The 20,431-nt window shown below is 35.7% G+C and overlaps 1 protein-coding gene across 4 annotated transcripts in view; it reads right to left on the bottom strand.

The window, feature by feature from the left end:
- Ankib1 (ankyrin repeat and IBR domain containing 1) overlaps positions 1-20,431 on the bottom strand; it is a 138,411-nt gene that overhangs the window by 17,251 nt on the left and 100,729 nt on the right. For all 4 annotated transcript variants that reach the window (XM_013515948.1, XM_005388008.2, XM_005388006.2 and 1 more), the window contains exons 10-11: positions 8,248-8,336; positions 3,133-3,263 (exon numbers count right to left, since the gene is read on the bottom strand). In XM_013515948.1, the coding sequence (XP_013371402.1) occupies positions 3,133-3,263; positions 8,248-8,336 (220 nt within the window). The remainder of the gene's footprint in view (positions 1-3,132; positions 3,264-8,247; positions 8,337-20,431) is intronic.

Below are 20,431 nucleotides of genomic sequence, written 5' to 3'. Positions count from 1 at the left end.
CTATGGAAAACACTGGTAGAAAAGATGAGATACAAGGGGCTGGGGATTTAGCTCAGCGGCAAAAGCGCCTGCCTCGCATGCGCAAGGTCGTGAGTTCGGTTCTCGGTACCGGAGAAAAACCAAAAAAAAAAAAAAAAAAAAAAAAAAAAAAAAGAAAAGAAAAGATGAGATACAGCAATAGCGACCTTGATACAGGACAGTTTTTATCCTCCTGGAATAAACTCTTCCAATTACTCTCAATGTGTTCTACTTGGTTATGCTTGCTGTTATCTGTTTTTCTTTTTGGTCCTCTTTAATCTCTTCTTCAGATGTCTGCATTGTTATTTGTAAGTAATTAGTCAATAGTTCAATTTTTTATACTCCTGTTAAGTGGCACTGAGGTTTGACTCACTTTATAAGAGTAACTTTTGAAAATTTCTTCAAAAGTTAAAAAAAATTCCTAGGAACAGTTAAGTAACCCTGGAATCACCTGCTTATCAAAGATTTGGCAGAATTCTGTTGTGAAACTCAGGGCCGCTTTCAGACTGCTGAAGAGGGCAGATCTAAAGGGAGGTCTAAGGTAGAGGAGAGATCTTTGAAAAACTCTTCTTTGGGAATGAATATATCTGGATTCTCTCTTTCTGGGTCAGTTTTAATAAATCACTTTTTCTTACAAAATTCATTCATTCAAATCTAAGGTGAACTATATCTGCCAGGGCTAAGCAAAGTTATTCCTTATTATTTGTTTCTGTGTTTCTCTGATTATTTCTTTTACTTCTCATATTGTGTATTTCAACTCCCTCAACTTTATTTTCTTCTAGATTACCTTCCTGGTTTTTCTATCTAATTTTTTCTTCAGAAAACTTTTTGTGGATTCATTTATTATTGCATTGGTTTTCTTTATTAACTTATTAATTTTTCTTCTTTTTAAATCTTCTTTCTGGTCTTTCATTTGTTTTTCTAAATTTTTAAATTGTGCCTTTATTTTTTCACTTTATATTGTTTTAGATAAATAAGGGTGCACTTAATTCTGAGCATTGCTTTAGCTATAGCCCTCAGGTTCTGATAAAATGATGTTTTCATTATTTCTGTTTTATACCAGTTCTTTAATTTCTATTTTTACCTCCTTTTCCACTTCAGTTGCTTGAAAGACTTAAAATTTCTAAGTGAAAAGCCTTTTGTGACTTACTATTGATTTCCATTTTATTCACTTATGAGGAAAGAATGTTATTTCCACTATTTTCTACTTTCTGGAATATAATTGAGATCTTCTTTGATGATTTATGGTCACTTTTTTGGTAAATGCTCCATAGGCACTTGGAAAGATAACACAGTCCACATTTCCAGAGAGTTCTGACATACATATAAAAATAACATATACCTTAGTAACAGCCAAATATTACCTTCTAGGATGGAGAAAAAATATAGAACTTCAATAATTTTTCTTTTTTAGTCATAACATACAGTTTTATACAAACTGAATAAAGAAAATTATTTTTTTTTATTTTATTTTTTTATTTTATTTTTTTATTTTTTTTGGTTTTTCTCCGGTACCAGGGACCAAACTCATGACCTTGCGCTTGCCAGGCAGGCGCTTTGCCACTGAGCAAATCCCCAGCCCCAAGTAAATTATTGTAAGTGACTAAATCCCCAGCCCCAAGTAAATTATTGTAAGTGATTTAATATACGTAACAGTAAGAAATTTAGATTAAAAAAACATATTTGAAAGAAAAGTAAATAGAATAAACCATGTTTTTAAAATAAGTAAGCATTTTTTTAGAGGACTAAATTTGTCATTCTGCTAAAATGCTTATTACATATAATTCCAGAAAGCAAAAACTGTCTGCTGAATACTGAGGTATACTATGATCTAGTCTCTGTGTTAAAGCATAGATTCAACTATACATAACATGTTCCACCAACACATTTAAATAATGGTGTAAAAGAATTTGATTTTGCTGCAGCAAGGTTATTACCTTCTAGGTAAGCCCTCAATGTTACAAAAACTACTACTTTGCAGTTTCTATTTTCTTTTTTTTTTTGGTTTTTCTCCGGTACCGGGAACCGAACTCACGACCTTGCGCATGCGAGGCAGGCGCTTTTGCCGCTGAGCTAAATCCCCAGCCCCCGCAGTTTCTATTTTCAATGAAAATACTTCAGATATTACGACTACGATATTTATAGGACAAGTACATAAGTGTTTTAAAGGCAACAGAAGTTTAAGCAAAATCTGTTTAAGTTGGATTACTTTTATGTCATCAGTGTAATTAATTCATGAAAATATTTCTATACTCAATACATATTAAGTATTACTGGTAAGTGCTAGGAAGGAAATAAAGGCAGTAGAGGATTCTAGCTCAGCGGCCAACTACTGATTTTTATGGTCAATCTGCACTTCCTCACACATCTTGGTAGTCTATAGCAGATTTTCCAAGGAAGGATGGGCATGGGGAAAAGTCTCAGTGTTGGAGGTAAGACTAAAATGAGCTGAAAGAACCGTGGTCCAATCCTTAGCTGAGCGAATAAGGATGTCATGTATTTTGCTCAGGACATTGCACTAGGTTTTTCTTTCTACCTCTTAAAGAATCATTATTGCTCATTAACTCAATTCATTTACATTAATTTCACAATAATCCAGACTTGTAAAATCATTTGCCATTTCTTTGCAAGTTAACTGCCATTCCTTTGCAAGTTATAATAATAATGATTATAAGCTTCAAGATTAAACACTCAAGTTAATCTTTGAAGATACTGATAGAATGTATTTTTACTGGAATGTTAGAGTTTCTTTCATATTTCAAATTAGAAAAAATTACATTATCCTCCCTGTAATTTTAAATATAGGTGATACTTCCCATAAAAAGGAAAATTATAGGATATAATACAATTTTAAGACATGAAAGTTTATCAGTGTAGGTATGGATTAATAAAATGTTATTAAGTTAACTCCAGAATATTTATTTTATTTATTTATTTTTCTCCGGTACCGGGAACTGAACTCACGACCTTGTGCTTGCCAGGCAGGCGCTTTGCCGCTGAGCTAAATCCCCAGCCCCAAATTGATGGTTTCATTAGCAAAGCAACGTTTCTGATTTGGACTGACAAACTAAGATTCCAACCCCAAAGCACAGAAAATATTCTTTGCTTTCTTACCTTAGCACACTGCATGTGATTGCAGCCCTCATTCTTCTGTATTGGAGACTTACAATTAGCACAAGGCTTGGAGTTAGTTAACAACCAGAGGCAATTGGCTGCATCCTCATATGCTTCACTAACTCCCACAACTTTGGGGTATTAAACACAAACAGAAAAATAAATGACACAGTGTACAACTTTGGGGGGGAAAACCCAGACTTTTCTTTGTAGGTTGTCTCTCCATTTGAATCATATATTTATTTTCCTATTACGATGTATGGCAAAATTTTTAACTGCTTCATTTTGAATAGCATAATCATAAATTAATAAACCTTATTCCAAGTGTGCTATCTTTACAAAACTTGGCTTAAAGTGATTTCCCTGTAAATTTGTTCCAAATAAACTAGGGAAAACCCCCAGAATACTGGTTACTGTAGATAGTAATTTCTTAACTAGGTCAGTTACAAATATAAGAAATTCTTCATCATAGTGAAAAGCATGAAGTAACAACACCTTTTTAAAAATCCGTGATAACTTTAGATAAATTTGAATTCAATACAACATGCCTAAAATTAAACTTATCATTTTCCCTCAAACCTGCTCCTTTCTTTCTAGTGCCTGTCCTGGTAAATGATACAAGGATCACCTGTCTAGCATAATCCAGGAAGAGTGTAATCTCCAACACACCTCCCAGATCCTTCATTCATGGCATCCCATGGATTCTACCTTTTTCTCATAGCTGCTTCCTCTCCACTCATTTTATTGCTCTAGCTAGGATCCTCCATATCTCTCGCCTAGATAATGAAAGCATAGGAAACTAAGTATCTCCCAGTTCCTTCCTCCTCCCATTCCCATCTATACAGCCTACACAGTGATCTTTCAAAAATAAAAATCTGTTTAAAATCTTTCAATTGCTCCCTATCAACTACAAATGACTATAAGATAAAATCAAATTGCTTTGGCAAAGAATATAAAGTCCTTTAGGATCCTTTCCTTCTGCTTGGCAAGTTTCTTGCACTTTCTCCATTCCTATAACGACATTTACATTTTATCTCTTAAGCTCTTATCTATCCTGCTTGGGATCTCAATCTTAAGGCATGCCATGGTTTTTAAAGTTTCCAAATTTTACATTTCATAAACTCTTCCCCTGCCCCAATGGAGAGTTAGGAGCTGGAGAGAATTCTAGATATACAATTTAGTAATTATTTTTTCCTGCAAGAATTCCAGTAATCAAGCCCTGCTCCTCTAGTTCTAAGTGCATCAGAAGTCCTGCCTTATTTTTATAGTTAAAAAAAAAAAAAAAAAGAAAATCACTTTAGAATCATTGAATGTGGTCTCTCCAGTCAACAATTTGTTTACATGAAGATTGTTTCAAAAGGGTGATGAGGGCAGGAAAGAAGGCAGGGAAACACTCTTTGAGTTTTGAAGTCTATAAGGAAAGGTTATCGAACTATTAGATATAAGACCCTGCAGAGGAAAAAGGGACAAAGATTTGGGCTGAAAACCCTGAGAAGTGGCTCCCTCTACGAACTGGAGGGGCTAAGCACTTTGAGTATCTTTTCCTAGAGCCTAGCAGTAAAGGGGCAGGGCTGTCTTGAACCCTGAAGGCCCATCTACCAAAGTTTGACTTGGTAACACAACATGATTGGACCATACACGCTGGTCTTAATTCTACACAGCAAAGGGAAACAACAGCCGCAAGCCCCCAGCTTTAAATATACTCAGTTTGATGAGGGAGTTCATGGGAAGAATTCCTAGATACCTTGGAGGGGGATCAGAGTTTCAGAAGAAAGTTAACAGTATCAAACTGTGGAGGAAATGCTGCTTGCAAAAGGGACTGCTATATAACTCAATTGCTAAGTACATTTCACATTGAAAACATCTAACTTTTGTTTAAAAGTAATGGCCTTTTCCCTCTCTTTAGCATCAACATTATTTTTAGCTCCGAGACTCTAATATATTCTTATGACTCTTATTGTTCATTGTTATAGTAAATAAAGCACAAAGGCATTAAAACAAAGCAGCCCTGTGGCCCGCAACGTAACAATTTTTTCTTCTGCTCTTGGAGACAATGCTAACTCTTAACTGCCTTTTAGTGGACTGCTTGAAGTAAATCATATTCAGAAAAGAACCAACTATTACCATAGTAAAAGTTACACTAAAAAAATGCATTCGTCTTCAGTTCTTTTAACTTGCTTATTCTATGTATTTATCTCTTTGTAATGCTACTCTTATACCTGTGACACCTCATCTCCCTTCAAATTTTCCGTGAGTCTTCACTGATACTAAGAAAATCTCCTCCTTTCCTCAGTTACATGTCTATTTTAGCTTGATTTTTCTCTCTTAGGTAACCTAGGGTGTTTAGGTCTCTTGGTTAGAAACATTAACTTCATTTAGTAAAGCATTAGATTCTAACAGAATCTAAGATTGTATTAGTAGAATCAAAATGTATGCATGTGAAGTTACTTGTAAAGAATTGAACTTTTAAGTCAACAACCTGAATTCCATGCCATAACCATTTATTAAAATATGTATTATGAAAAAAACTGGCCTATAAGTTAACTGTCATTTCACAAAATATACAAGCACTCCTGCTTCTTGCTCTGCCTAGATACAACAGAGGTAATTTCAATGCTTTAAAAATCTACTTAAACCTTTATAAGGAATTAATTCTTTGAGCTGAATTTAGCATGTTTTCTAATACTGTTGCATACAATGCAAAGGGAAAATGCTTACAATCCAAAGTAATATGTACACTTAAAACAGCATTTAGTCATACTTTTATGGAGTATCACTTTAGAACATGTAATGAAGATGTTCTACGTTAGCATTATAATTTCCCTATTGTTCCTTTAATCATCTTAAATTTCAGAAACCTAAGTACCTTTCTGATCACCTTATTTCAGTGTCAAGGACACAGATCAGTGCAGTAAGGAAACTCTTAGGTGTTCCTTGGCAACTAGGGCTTTTTCTGCAGTTCTGGCTTTAGCTCTTTTTCTGGCAGAATACTTTTCAGGCATCTTCAGACTCTTCTGTCCTCTTTTCTAAAATTCCTTTATCTTTCCAAACTAAAATTCCACTTTGGCTTTTTTTTTTTTTTTGGTACCGGGAATTGATCTCAGGACCTTGTGTTTGCCAGGCAGGTGCTTATGTCACTGAGCTATAACCCTAGCCCTCCACTCTGGCTCTTGAAGGGTAACCTTCAGATTTCAATTTATGGTCTATTTCCAGTCACCAGAGGTAACCAGGAATATACCATGGATACCATTTTCAAGTTTTTCTACTTCTTTTCTGTCCTTATGAGAATCATTATCATGTAGATACTCTTTCACAAGTCCCATCAATAATCTTTTCTCACTAGCCAGGTCTTTCTCCCTCTATTTCCTAACAAAAACTTATCTGTGGATATGGAGTGAGTGAGCCAATATTAAAAAACACAGTAAGTAAGGGATAATTAAAAAACAAAACCTCAAAATACTTAGCTTAGCTCTCAAATCAGATACTTTTGGCTATTCTTTACTTAAGAATTAGACAATATGTAGACAATTACTTCCTATAGTACATTAAATCTTCTAGGCAACAGACTAAATTTACATGTTCTTAAAATTACATCTGCTTACCTCTCCAGCATACATGCCACCCCAACTTTGGCCTCACACACTGCCTGTCTTGTTTAAGCTTTCACAGCTTCTCACCTGGACATTCTCATGTAGCCTCATACAGTGCTTCAACAGTCCCTGATTTATCATCCACACTCGTGTTTGTGAGATCCTGCTCAGTAAGCACGTCCTCTCCCGAACCTTCATGCACCACTGCACTGGCTACATTGAATTTGCAGTCTTGAATATGCTGCGCTGTTTCATAGCAATACTTTGCACTGTCTGGAATGCCCTTCCTGTTTTGGTCATTGTGAACAACATCGATCAGCTTTCAAGCTGCAGCTTAAGCATCAACTCTTTCAGAGAGAAATGTTTCGTAACCCTCTTCCAGAGGTAACTGACCTCTTTGTTTTTTCCCTCTCCCACAATTTATCACAGGAACAATATTCTTACACAGCATTTAGAATCTATACCATCTCTAAAATACAAATTTCAAGGGCATAGAAGACATCTTATTTTTATATTTTCACATATAACAGCCATATAATGTTAAATAAGAAGACCCAAATGAAATTAATTTTCATTTGCATTAACTTGAAAGAAAAGAGCTGAGAAGTATTTTAAAATACTTGAAGAGATGGGAAATTATCGCAAAGCACATATAATTATTTGTTGAATGTACACACTGTTGTGAGAACAATTTAAAATAGAGTCCTGCTGAGCACGGTGGTCCATGTCTGTAATTCCAGGACTCTGGGAAGCTGATGCAGCAGGATCAGAAGTTTGAGCCTAGTGTGGGCAATTTAGCAAGACCCTGTCTCAAATTTTTAAAAAAGGGCTAGAGATGTAGCTCACTGCACAGGCCCTGGGTTCAATTCTCAGCATTGGAGGGAAAAAGGCCCCTGAGAAACTCAAACCCATTTCATCACTAAGCGTGTGTTTTGTGTCATTCAATCCAATCCAATATTGGCCTCCTCTGTAGAATGGGATCACTAACATCATATGGTAGCATTACTGTAAGGATAATAAAATAGCATATTTACAGGAGTCTCAGGGACAACAGTTATAGATAGGCTATTTATAGAAGAAATTTATAGAACCACACAATAGTAAAGAATTTACTTGTCTTATCCTTCACTGAAGTTTTATTGGAAATGAGATCTTTTCACTTTAGGTCATATACTAGCTTCTCCCAAGACACAGAATAGCTAGATGGCCCGACCTAGGCTAAAAAAGGGCTAAGAAGGGTAAAGGTAATCCTTACTTGCCCTGTTTGTATTAGGCTGGAAAGTCTTATTGGAAACATGGGAACTTTCTATGATTCCTCTTTGCAAGAGTCTATGATGTCCAAAAGGATGCTGGTCAGAGGGACAATGCTAAACATGGGACGTCTCAATTAAGAAATTTGAAAACTAATTGAAAGTAAACATTATAAGAAACTGGACTACATTTGCTATTAGGAAATGCTATTAGGAAATGCTATTAGGAATGCTATTAGGAAACACATAGCCCAGCTATCTAAGATTCCTCTTACGCTCTTCTGGTTTCATTTCAGTTATTTTTTGCAGCCAGTTTTTCCATGTTTGGCAGTCACATGGCTCATGTGCTTCACCAAGGCACTCCCTAAGGAAGAAAACAGAAAGTAATTTAAAAATAGTCATCAATATCAAAGTGAAAAAAAATAGGTGGGAAGGACTCTTCTAATTTTAAAGTAAAAACTAAGGTACAGTGATGAGATATGAAGCATTTCAGTGGAGCAAATGAAAATGTGATTCCAAAGTTTAATGACTTCAGACAAGTTTTCTTTGCAATAAGTACCTTAACTTATACATTTTAAAAGTTCTAAACGGATTATCTAATATCTGTGACCCTAGTTTTACTCGACTAAGCTGTAAAATATTTTTATTAACTGGATTAATTAATACTTGTAATTAATACTTTAAATTAATTAATACTATTGTAATTAATACTTTAAATTCTAGGTATTGAAGGTACATTCTTCAGTAAGCAGCATTGTTACTACTTGTGGGCTTGTTAGGTAAGAACAGGAGGAGGGCCAATGAAACTAGAGACCACAATATGCATTTCATCAAAGTTAGCACATAGTCTTTAAAGTTTGAGAAGCAATGTTTTTAGTCATATTCATACAGTTACTTTTACCTCCTATTTCCCAGATAACTGTTAGGGAAATCTAATTTTGTTTTTATTGGAATTTGATACATCCTGACTTAAATATTTAACATCAACTTATCATTTGTAATTCAATTTCATATTCTTAAGAACTACGGTTATATAAGAAGTCAAATATCAAAAAGAGCTTATGGCCTTTATAAATTTTACTCATTTTATTCAATATGATGCTCTATTGCATAGTCCAAAGGTCATTATTCCAGTTAACAAAATACTGCTTTGGGGACAGAAAAATTCAAGCTGCATACGATATCATCATCATTGTCATCATAAATGATGTTATTTACAAAGGTTAAGTTTGTTAAGACATACCAACTGACTCAAGTAGGGAGTCTTATAAACTAAGCGGTAATGAAGTATTCCACTATATGAAGGAAGTGCCCATTCTACTTCACACTCATTTGGAAGACTGGTGTTAAAACTAGAAAATAACGAGTGTTGGTATGGATTTGCAAAAATCAGAACCTCTACGCATCACTGACAGAAACACAAATGCTAATGTAGCTGCTATGGAGAGCAGTTTGATGGTTCCTTATAAAGTTAAACATAGAATTACTGCGGGATTCAGCAATTTGACTTGTAGGTATATATCTAAAAGAACTGAAAACAAACACTCAAACTTGTAATTAGTGTTTACAGCAGCATACAAAAGCAAAAAGGTGGAAACAACTGAAGTGTCCACCAACAGATAAGAGAATAAACAAACTGTATAATCATATGCTGGAATACTGTCTAGCCACAAGACAGTCTAAACCATGACCCAACATGGACCAACATTATAAATCATGATACAACATGCTGGGTGAAATAAGCCAGACACAAAAGGATAAATATTGTAGAATTCTATTATAATGGGCACCATGGTGCATATTTGTAGTTAATCTTAAGGGTGATGCAGGAAGATCACTTGAGTCTAGGAGTTCAAGGACAGCTTGGGCAACTTAGAGACAACCCCTATTACAGAAAAAATAATCTAGGCTAATTTATAGAGTCAGAAAGTAGAATGGGGTTATCAGCAGCTAAGGAGAGGAAGATGAGGAATTACTGCTTAATTAATGGTTCCAGAGTCTTTAGGATTACAAAAAATTTCTTTAAATGTGAAGGGGTGGATGATGAGCTGTGAGTGAATACAATTAGTGTTACTGAACCACACACTTAAAAACGGTTAAATGATTAAAAAAAAGGAATTATATTACCCTTTTGGGGTAATGTCCTTACCTTCCTAATTTATCACCTAATCTGGTGTTTGGCAAATATTTTTTCTAATAGCGGTTTTATAGCATTCTTAGTAACATGCAGTCAAAATATTAGATTGTTTAAAAATGACAGTAGATAAATCATTTTTGTTTAAGTGCAAATAAAAATCTACTCTGCTTTCCAGAAATGTAAGGAATGTCTGTGATAATTCCATCTGGCACATTGTACTAGCACATGGAAGAGTAAGAAATATACCACACATCTAGGAACAATGCTTCCATAAGGAGCTTTAAGAATAAATGTGGGAATGTAGAATTTACATTTTTTCACAACTCATTAAAAAATCTGTTAATTATACCCAATAAAGCTGGAAAAAATCTTCAGATGAAAAATACTCTAATGCTTATGCAGTATCTAAAACAAATGAACAAAGAAACTAAATTTTTAAAGATTTTTTTCAACTGGAGATTAAATAGCATACCCAACCACCCCAAGAGGTAATACTAATACAGTGGTTCTGTTCTTAGAACATTTTCTAATAGAAAAAAGATAGTATCATGCAGAAAAATGCTCAATGCCTTCAAACTGTATCTAAAAAACCAGCACTTATTCAAAGGTCACAAGCAGACTTCTCAACACAAACCCTTAAGTCAAGGAGAGTTTGGAATGAAGTGTTTCAAGCCCTAAAAGAAAACAATCTCCAACCCAGATTAATGTACCCTGCAAAATTATCTTTCAAATGGATGGAGAAATAAGATACTTCCACGGCAAAAAAAACTTGAAGAAATTCATGACCACCAAATCAGCACTCCAAAATGTTTTCAAGGACACTCTAGAAGGAGAGAATGAAGACTACAACTCCATGAACCCCAATAGAACGAATCCACCAGGCAAGACAAACAGGAACCTGGAAAAAAGCAGGGGCAGCCATTCTATTCGCAGACTAAGTGGATTTCAAGCCAAGACTGATCAAGAGAGAAAAAAGAAGGTCATTACATCCTTGTTCAAAGAACAATCCAAGAGGAAGAGAAAACAATCATAAATATATACATACCAAACACAGTGTACCCAACTACGTAAAGCAAATATGAATGGACATGAAAAAGCAAATAAGCACTAACACAATTGTAATGGGAACCTCCATACCCCACTCTCATAAACAGATCAAACAGACAAAAGAAATATCAGTAATGAATCAGTAATAAATATCAGTAACAAAGAAATATCAGTAATGAACCAAACTTTTGAACAAAAGGACTTAGTATGTCTACAGAGTGTTCCACCCCACAACATCAGAATACACATTCTCAGCTGCACACGGATGTTCTCCAGAATAGACCACATACTAGCTCATAGAACATGCTTAGGTAAATGCAAAGGAACTGAAATTATCCCATGCATATTATCAGGGCATGAAACTGGAAATCAATGGCAAAAGAAACCACAAAAACTTCATTAACACAGGGAAATTAAATAGCACCCTCCTGAACAACCAATGAATAACAGATGAAATTAAAGAAGAAATTACATCATTTCTACAATTAAACGATGTCAGTATAACACACTGGAACTTATGGGATGCAACACAAGCAGTCCTCTGAGGGAAACTTATAGCACTAAATTCCCACCTCAGAAAAACAGAATGAGGTCAAAATAATCTAATGTTATAAACTCTTCTAGAAAAAGAAGAGCAAGTCAAGCTCAAAGCTCATACAGGGGAGGAAATTATAAAGATTAGAGCAGAAATTAATTCAACTGACACCAAGAAAATATATAAAAATTAATGAATCAGAGTTGGTTCTTAGAAAGATTAAATAAAATTGACACTTAGCCAACCTTATCAAAACAAGGAAAGAAAAGACTTCAATCCACACAGTTATAAATGAAATGGGTAAAATCATAATGAATCCTGCAGAAATCCAGATCATTACTATCTACTTCAAGAACCTGTATTCTAATGAGCTGGAATACACAGAAAAAATGGATAGATTTCAGATACATAGGAATTATCAAAGTTGAATCAAGAAGCTATAAAGATTTTAAATAACCCAGTTATCAGTTATCAGTCAATGAAATTGAAGATGTAATTAAACTGCTGAGTTCTACAAGAAATTTAGAGAAGATCTAATGCCACTACTCCTCAAACTTCTTAATGAAACTGAAAGGGAAGCAATACTCCGAAACTCATTCCTGAGGCTGGGGATTTAGCTCAGCGGCACAGTGCCTGCCTGGCAGGTGCGAGGTCGTGAGTTTGATTCCCGGTACTGGAAAAAACAAAACAAAACAAAACACCAAAAAGAAACTCATTCCTGGAAGCAAGCATTACCCTGATACCAAAGAGAGATCCAAACCAGAGAGAGATCCAACCAAAAAAGAGAGCTACAAGTCAATCATGCTATGAACATAGACACAAAGGTCCTTTTTTTTGTTTGTTTGTTTTTTTGTTTTTTTGTTTTTTCTCTGGTACCGGGAACCAAACTCACGACCTTGCGCTGGCCAGGCAGGTGCTTTTCCGCTGAGCTAAATCCCCAGCCCCTAGACACAAAGGTCCTTAACAAGACGTGCCAAACAGAATGCAGCAAATCATCAAGAAGCTTATACATCAGACCAAGTATAATTTATCCCAGGGATGCAGGGATGGTTTGATATATGCAAATCAATAAATGTAGCACACCATAACATCAGAGCCAAGGACAAAAGCCACATGATCTCTAAAGATGCAGAAAAGGCACTTGACAAAGTCTAGCACTCATTCATGATAAAAACCCTACAGAAAACTGGAATAGATGGTCTTTATTTAATTTGAGAAAAGCCATCTATGACAAACCAACAGCCAACATCATATTAAATGTATAAAAACTGAAAGCTTTCACTCTAACATCAGGAACAAGTCATGGAGGTCCACTATCACCACTCTTATTCAATACAGTTCTGGAAACTTTAGTCAGAGCAATCAGATAAGAAAAAGAAATAGAAGAAATAAGATAGGAAAGGAGGAAATTAAATTATCGTTATTTGCAGATGATATGGTACTCTACATAGATAACTACAAAAACTCCACCAAAAGGCTTCTAGAATTAATGACAAAATTAAGTAGTATAGCTGGACACGAAGTTAACACTCAAATGTCAATGGCACTCCTGTACACAAATAACAAACTCACTGAGAGAGAATTAGGGAACCACATCTTTCACAATAGCATCAAAAACCAAAAACAAAAAACACAAAAAAACAGAAAACAAAAACAAAATACCTAGGAATCAATCTAACAAAGGAAATAAAAGACCTTTACATTGAAAACTACAGTACTGGGGGCTGGGGATTTAGCTCAGCAGCACAGTGCCTGCTTGGCGAGCACAAGGTCGTGAGTTAGATTCCCCGTACTGGAAAAAAACAAAAACAAAAACAAACAAACAAAAAAAGAAAACTACAGTACTCTAAAAAAGAAGACTGAAGAGGATATCAGAAACGGAAAGATATCCCTTGTTCTTGGGTAGGAAGAATCCATATAGTGAAAATGGCCACACTCCCAGAATTGGTATACGGATTTAATGCAATCCCAATCAGATTATCAATAACATACCTCACAGAATCAGAAAAAACACTCCTAAAATTCACTTGGGACCAGAAGAGACCTAGAATAGCAAAGACAATTCTGGGCAGCAAAGTTAAGACAGGGGCATCACAGTCCCTGACTTAAAATTATACCAGAAAGCTACACTGATAAAAACAGCATGGTCTTGGCAAAGAAACAGACCCAAGGATCAATGGAACAGACTAGAAGATGCAGAAACAACTCTAAACACACTTAGCTACCTTACCCTTGACAAAGGGACCAACACCTTCACTAGAAGAAAGATAGCCTCTTTAATAAATGGTGCTAGAAAAACTGGCTTTCCACATGCTGAGGACTGAACCTAGACCCGTATCTCTCACCACGGACTAAACTAAAACCAAAATGGATCAAAAAATTTAAATATTAAAATAGAAACACTAAATCTGCCAGTAGAGAGAATATGTACAACTCTTCAAAATATAGGTATAGGCACAGACTTTTGGAACAAAACCTTGATCACACAGGAAACATCACAAAGATCAACAACTGGAGTCTAATCTTGCAGAAAAATCTTTTGCACAGCAAAAGAAAACACCAATAGTGAAAAGACAACGCCCAGCATGGGGAAAATTTTTTGCCAGCTGTCCCTTGGACAAAAAGACTACTATTTAGAATATATAAAGACAAAAAAAAAAAAAAAAAAAGACCCTTCCAAAATTTAAAGACCTAATCCAAAAATAGGTATCTGAAATGAATCAACACTTCTCAGATGAAGAAGCACAAATGGCAAATGAATATATAAAACAATGTTCAACAGCACTGGTCATATGAGAAATGGCAATTAAAACAACACCGAGATTCCACCTCACTCTAGAAATAATGGCTATTATTAAGAAATCAACCAATAATAAATGCTGGCAGGGCTGTGGGGAAAAAGGATCCCTTTTCCTCTGTCACTGGAAGTGTAGACTGATACAACCACTGTGGAAATCAGTGTGCAGATTTCTCAAAAACTAAAACTAGACGTTCCATTTGACCCAGCTATTCCTTTTTCCCAAAAGAATTAAAATAATCATACTGCTGGGCACAGGGGCACATGCCTGTAATTCCAGTACTTGGGAGGCTGAGGCAGGAAGACTGTTGTGAGTTCAAGGCCCGCTAGGGCTACAACGTGAGTTCAAGGCCAGCCTGAACTGCATAGGGAAACCCTGTCTCAAAAAGACCAAAAAAATTAAAAAATATAGAAACATCATACTAAGTCATGTATGCACCCCCATATTTATAGTAGCACAGTTTGTAATAGTTCAACCTTAGAAACAACCCAAATGCCAAACAACTAATGAATGGATAAAGATGATGTGGCTTTCCAAAAATACAATGGAGTACTACTCTGCCATAAAGAAACATAAATTCGAGCCAATTCTAGCTAAATGGATATACTTTAACACCATCCTTTTAAGTGAAATAAATTGGACACACATGTATAAATACTGCATGGTTTCTCTGGTGTAAGAAATAAAAAGTGTAAGTAAGGATCAATATGTATAATAGGAACCGTGAAATAGGAAGGAAATGTTCAAATGGGAAGGGGGAGGGGGAAGGAAGGAAGGGAAAATGAAAGAGAACAGAAGGAAAAAATGGAAACAAAGTGTTTGTAAATGAGGAAAAGAGGGGTTGGAGGGAGGGGAGGCAAAGAAAAAAATCAGAGTGTATCGTGTACAGATACAAATTTCAAAGGATGAATGTTATCATTATGTTTATCTAAAATGTACCAAGAAAATTAATTTTTTAAAAAAGCAAAAGGCCATACTTGCTTCTCAGTGGGCTTTGCTTTGAGGCTGTGTTGCAGAACCTCAAAGGACAACACAGACCTACTGGTTACTCAGGTGCTAGCCCGGGCAGTAGGATCTCTTCAGACTGTGATACCAGCTTGGCACAGTGTCTACTTGTTTCCAATGCCAATACGAAGAGTGTGCATGAAAGGGAGAAGCTTATTAACAGAGGAAGTGATAGCAAGGACAGCAACTAGAAAGACAGAGGCTGTTATATGTTTAATACTACTAAATATTTTTGAGTGCTAAGGTACCTGGGAAAATAAGCTCCAACTTCTCCAAAGTAGTGTAGCAATTGCTGCCAGATATAACAGGTGACTGATAATCTGGATTTTAAATATAGTCCTGCTGATATTGGAAATCTAAATTCTCGAAGGAAGTTTAATCAATGACTGGTGACAAACATTCCTAAGGACCTGGTATTTGTTGCTGCAATGACCTCACAATGTCAGCATAATTATATTTTGGGAAGGGAATCCCCACCACAAGGACAAATGAACCTTGGTTAGTGGTGCCAATGAAGTGAATCTCCTCAAAAAAGAAACATGCTCTTATAAGAGATTAGGAAGTAAAACAAGAGCTTATTTAATATAAATTCCTTGGTCCTGTCCAAAGTGACTGGAGGTGAACCTAATATCAACAGTTCAAAGAATGGTTCTTCCCTTGAGAATGTGCTAATATGCACAGCTGTTGGCAGGAACACTGTATATAAAGCCTCCAAAGGGTGAAGAAAAACCCTGTTAAACGTTCAAGCTTCCTTCAAGCTTCTTCAATGAAGAGATCAGCAATTTCAATTCAAATGTTATTTTCGAACTTCATTAACAACCGACTGTGAGTGAAAAATCCTCATTTTTATAGTTATCCTCCTTAGCTAACATTTTTTAGTCTACCAGGCATTGTTCTCAATACCTGTGAGTTCTGACTTGTTTCTTACAATTCCTTTGTGAAGCTGGTATTATTTATCCCTACGTTACAGCATAGGGAGGTTCAGTAACCTGTGAAAGATTGTAAGAGCAATAAATGCATGAGCTAATATCTGAAGCTAAATGTTTGACTCCAGAACTCTTGCTGGTGAATGCATCCAATAAGAAGGCTTTTTACTTCACTGTGAGAGAAGATGCTTGTTTATCCCAAAGCCATGAAGCGAGGTGGTGGCAAAGCTAAATCTCAAATCAGGTTCTGTGTCTGCCAGAACACTATCAATCTGTGATCTACTGAATTTGATAAATAGAACTCTCAAGCAGTCTTTCTTTAGGAATGTTACTCTGTATAGAGTATACATGGTATTTAAACAAGGTCTTATGATTGAACTCTGCCAAATAAAGAACATCACATTTTTATCTCTGGGTTGTGAAGAGCTGGGGAATGTTCTATTAGTCAGCAGGACTCTGACATTTTAATAGCTAGATACTGCCAATCTGGAATAATCTTTTTTTTTGTAACTGGGGCTATTAAGGTAAGTGACTGATTAAAAGAAAAGGTAAGATGCAATAATTAAGTTTACATATAAGGGTAACTTCATCAATTTTGCCCTTAGAATTCTTGGTGAGTATCTTTATAAAGTATGTAGAGAGACAGATGATGTATAACAATATTGTTTTACTCAAGGTTCATGATCTTAACCAAGGAGTAGGCATTATCAAAATCCTCATCATAGGCATTGGAGAAAAACATAATGAGGTGATAAGTTTAATGCAAAGACATTTATCTTCAGAGCTTTCTGTGAATATGTGACAAGTCTACACCTTGTAAACTGATTCACTAGAAACTCAAGTGGGCTACAAACCTGACACTGTGGCTCCTTATCTTGTGTATCACTATGATTCAAGCCTTCCTATCACAAGTTTAAAAGATGTTTAACTGTTTATGGGTTTGGAAGGGAAATTCCAAGCAAGTCTTTCGGTGACTGTCCCTGGAGCTACTTCTGACAATAAATCTCTAAAAGTTTGTCTGAGAGACTTTGAACTATCTCAAAGGGCAGAAAAATGAGATAGTAACATTTCTACTTATAATATAAAGACAAACAGGGGAGGAAGTCATTGGTTCAAGTCAGAGTTCATCTGGGTTTTGAATACCAACTGGAGATAATTTTGCCCATGTCAGAAAAAAGTCTATATAAAGGATAGGAGGAGAAAGCACCTGAGGGAGAGTTATAAAAGGCACAGAACTCGCTTTGTGCTGCGAAAAGTTACCGGAGAAAGGGCTATTCGGCCCTGGGAAGGGAAATGCCTCCTATCACCTCTCTCCCAACAATGCACACATTCAGTTACATCTAAGCAGAAGTCTCTGGGGTAGGGCTCAGCTGATTCTGTCACATGTAGTTTTTAAAAATTATTGCCATTTTGTAATTTCTGTAATCATCTTCAGAAGATTAGCTTTTTGAGGGAAAGAAAGGAATGAAACCAGAGTCACATGCCTATATTTTGTAAAGATCTGTCTTGCAGAGTTTCCTTTTACAGGAAGAGATTTGCTTCTCATTGAAATAAGAGATAAGGGCAGCAGGAAACATGTGACCATTTCTACTTACAATTATGGATCATGGTCAAAGTACTTATGCTATGGAGAAGAGTAAGAAGTTAAGACTATAAAAACAGGGATTATAAATCAGCGTCTAGCTGGGCATAGGGCGCATGCCTGTAATTCTAGCACTCGTCATGCTGAGGCAGGGGGATTGCTGCAAGTTGGAGGCCTGGACTACTTAGTGAGTTCAAGGCCAGCCTGCACTACATAGTGAGACTGCCTCAAAAACCAAAATCCATGCAAAAATTAAAATGTAGAGAGATGAAGAAGGCAATGTACAAATCCTACAGATTCTCAAATAATTTAATGAATATCAATGCTAAAAGGCAACTAGATTAAGCCAAAGAACTTAAACCTGAGCTTGTCCTTCATCAACAGTATGACCTACTCTGGTAGGGTTACTTCTCTTTAGTCAACTTACTACTTGGTTTATATAAAGAGAATACAAAAGAGTATAAGAAAGTAAAAGCTAAACTATAGTAAAAATTAAAGTTCAACCACAGAAACGGAGCTTAAGACAATGGTCATCACAGGTTTTTCTTTTTTTTTTTTTTTTTGGTTTTTCTCCGGTACCGGGAACCGAACTCACGACCTTGCGCTTGCCAGGCAGGCGCTTTTGCCGCTGAGCTAAATCCCCAGCCCCATCACAGGTTTTTCTTTTCCCTTCAAAATTATTTTTCTCTCATCACAACAAATGCTGTTTTTATTTTATCTTCTGGACAGTTTATTAATTCCCCCCCCCCTTCTTTTAGCACATACAACTAATCCTTTAAAACAGCCTTTTTCAACCAGGATTCCCCTTATGAACCAGGGAACTTAGAAGATTTATGTCATAATTTTTTAAAATCCTCCCAAGGATGGTATAAGATTAATGAAATTCTAGATGTATAGGATACATACAAAAGTGTGTATCCTTACGGCACTAGGGTTTAATTTGCTCATGTAACATCACACTGACTCAAGAGAAACTCCTTTATTATTCTAACATTCTTACTTTATATTAAAGTAGATTCGTATTTTTCTAAATTCCACTTATCTGCTAACAATAGAGCTCATGAGTATTCATTAACCCCCATCTCTTTCTATAATTCCAGTAATATTTTTACTGCTTGGACAGTGAGATAGAGACAGTAACCAGCCATGAATAATAAAAATGTAAAACTCTCATAAAATTATATAAATTTTCTAATTTAAATATTTCAATAAATTACCTTAGAGCATGTGGATAACAGTCTTTGTTCAAAATTTTGTTGCTGTTTTACTTGCTCAGGCTGATTTAATCACAAAAAGTAGTAAACATGGTTTTGTTTCATAAGCACATAGTGCAGGAGTCAGAAAAAGTTTTTTGTAAAAGACTAAATAACTAAAACACAAACAAAAAAAGACTAAATGACTACAGTAAACCTTGGATTGTGAGTAACTTGTTCTGTGAGTACTCCAGAAGATGAGCAACAATTCTAATTTTAACTTGATAAGCAAGTGATGTCTTGCAATAAAAGTGGTACATGACAGCAAACATCACATGTTCACAACTGGCCAATGATCCCTCTTTCTCTATAGGATTGTGGGTGACTGTCTCCCAACAGATGGAGGTTGTGGAGGAGATTTCATCTGTACAAGAGGACAAGAAAAAAGCAGAGGAATCCCTCACTGCAAATGAGATTATGGAGAGGTATAAAATGTGGGGAACAGTACAAAATTTTGTAGAAAAGCACCACCCAAATAAGGTTATAGGTGTGTGAGTGATAATCTGTTTAACAACAATGCAGTCTCTCATTTCTGCAAAATCTTCGAAAGGAGGCAAAAGCAAGTGGCACTGGATAGGTTCTTTGTTAATGTTGCAAGAAAAGAAAGATTCCATTGAGCCAGTAGATAGCAGTGATTTCCTTAGTGATAGCAAAAGTTGTCCTACACAATAACCCTTTTCTCTCTTTTCCCTCACACCAACCACGAAAGTTTTCAAAGATAAGTGCAGCTTACTTTGTTTTTCTTTATATTTTGTATTTTCTGTATTATTTTGTATTATAATAGTGTAATCACTTTTATGTGACTATTTTTGGGTGTGGAGAAAATCATCTGAGTCTCCATTATTTCTTATAGGGAATTCACTTTGATATATGAGTGCTTTGGATTATAAGCATGTTTCCAGAATGAATTATGCTTAGAAATGAAGATTTTCCTGTATTTTGAGTTTTGTCAGCTGTTTAACTTCTGTTTTAATTATTCAATTTTGCTGTCACAGCATCAAATCAGGTATAATGCATAAGGAATCTGGCATGAAAGGATGTGGCTGTGTTTCAATAAAATTTCATTTTCAAAAACAGGTATGGGGGCTGGGGATTTAGCTCAGCGGCAAAAAGCGCCTGCCTGGCAAGCGCAAGGTCGTGAGTTCGGTTCCCGGTACCGGAGAAAAACCAAAAAAA

Source organism: Chinchilla lanigera, unplaced genomic scaffold, assembly GCF_000276665.1.
Source record: "Chinchilla lanigera isolate Chin_1 unplaced genomic scaffold, ChiLan1.0 scaffold00031, whole genome shotgun sequence".
Classification (NCBI taxonomy): Eukaryota; Metazoa; Chordata; class Mammalia; order Rodentia; family Chinchillidae; genus Chinchilla; species Chinchilla lanigera.
Note: the sequence above shows the minus strand (reverse complement) of the source record. Positions and strands in the feature narration are given on the sequence as shown.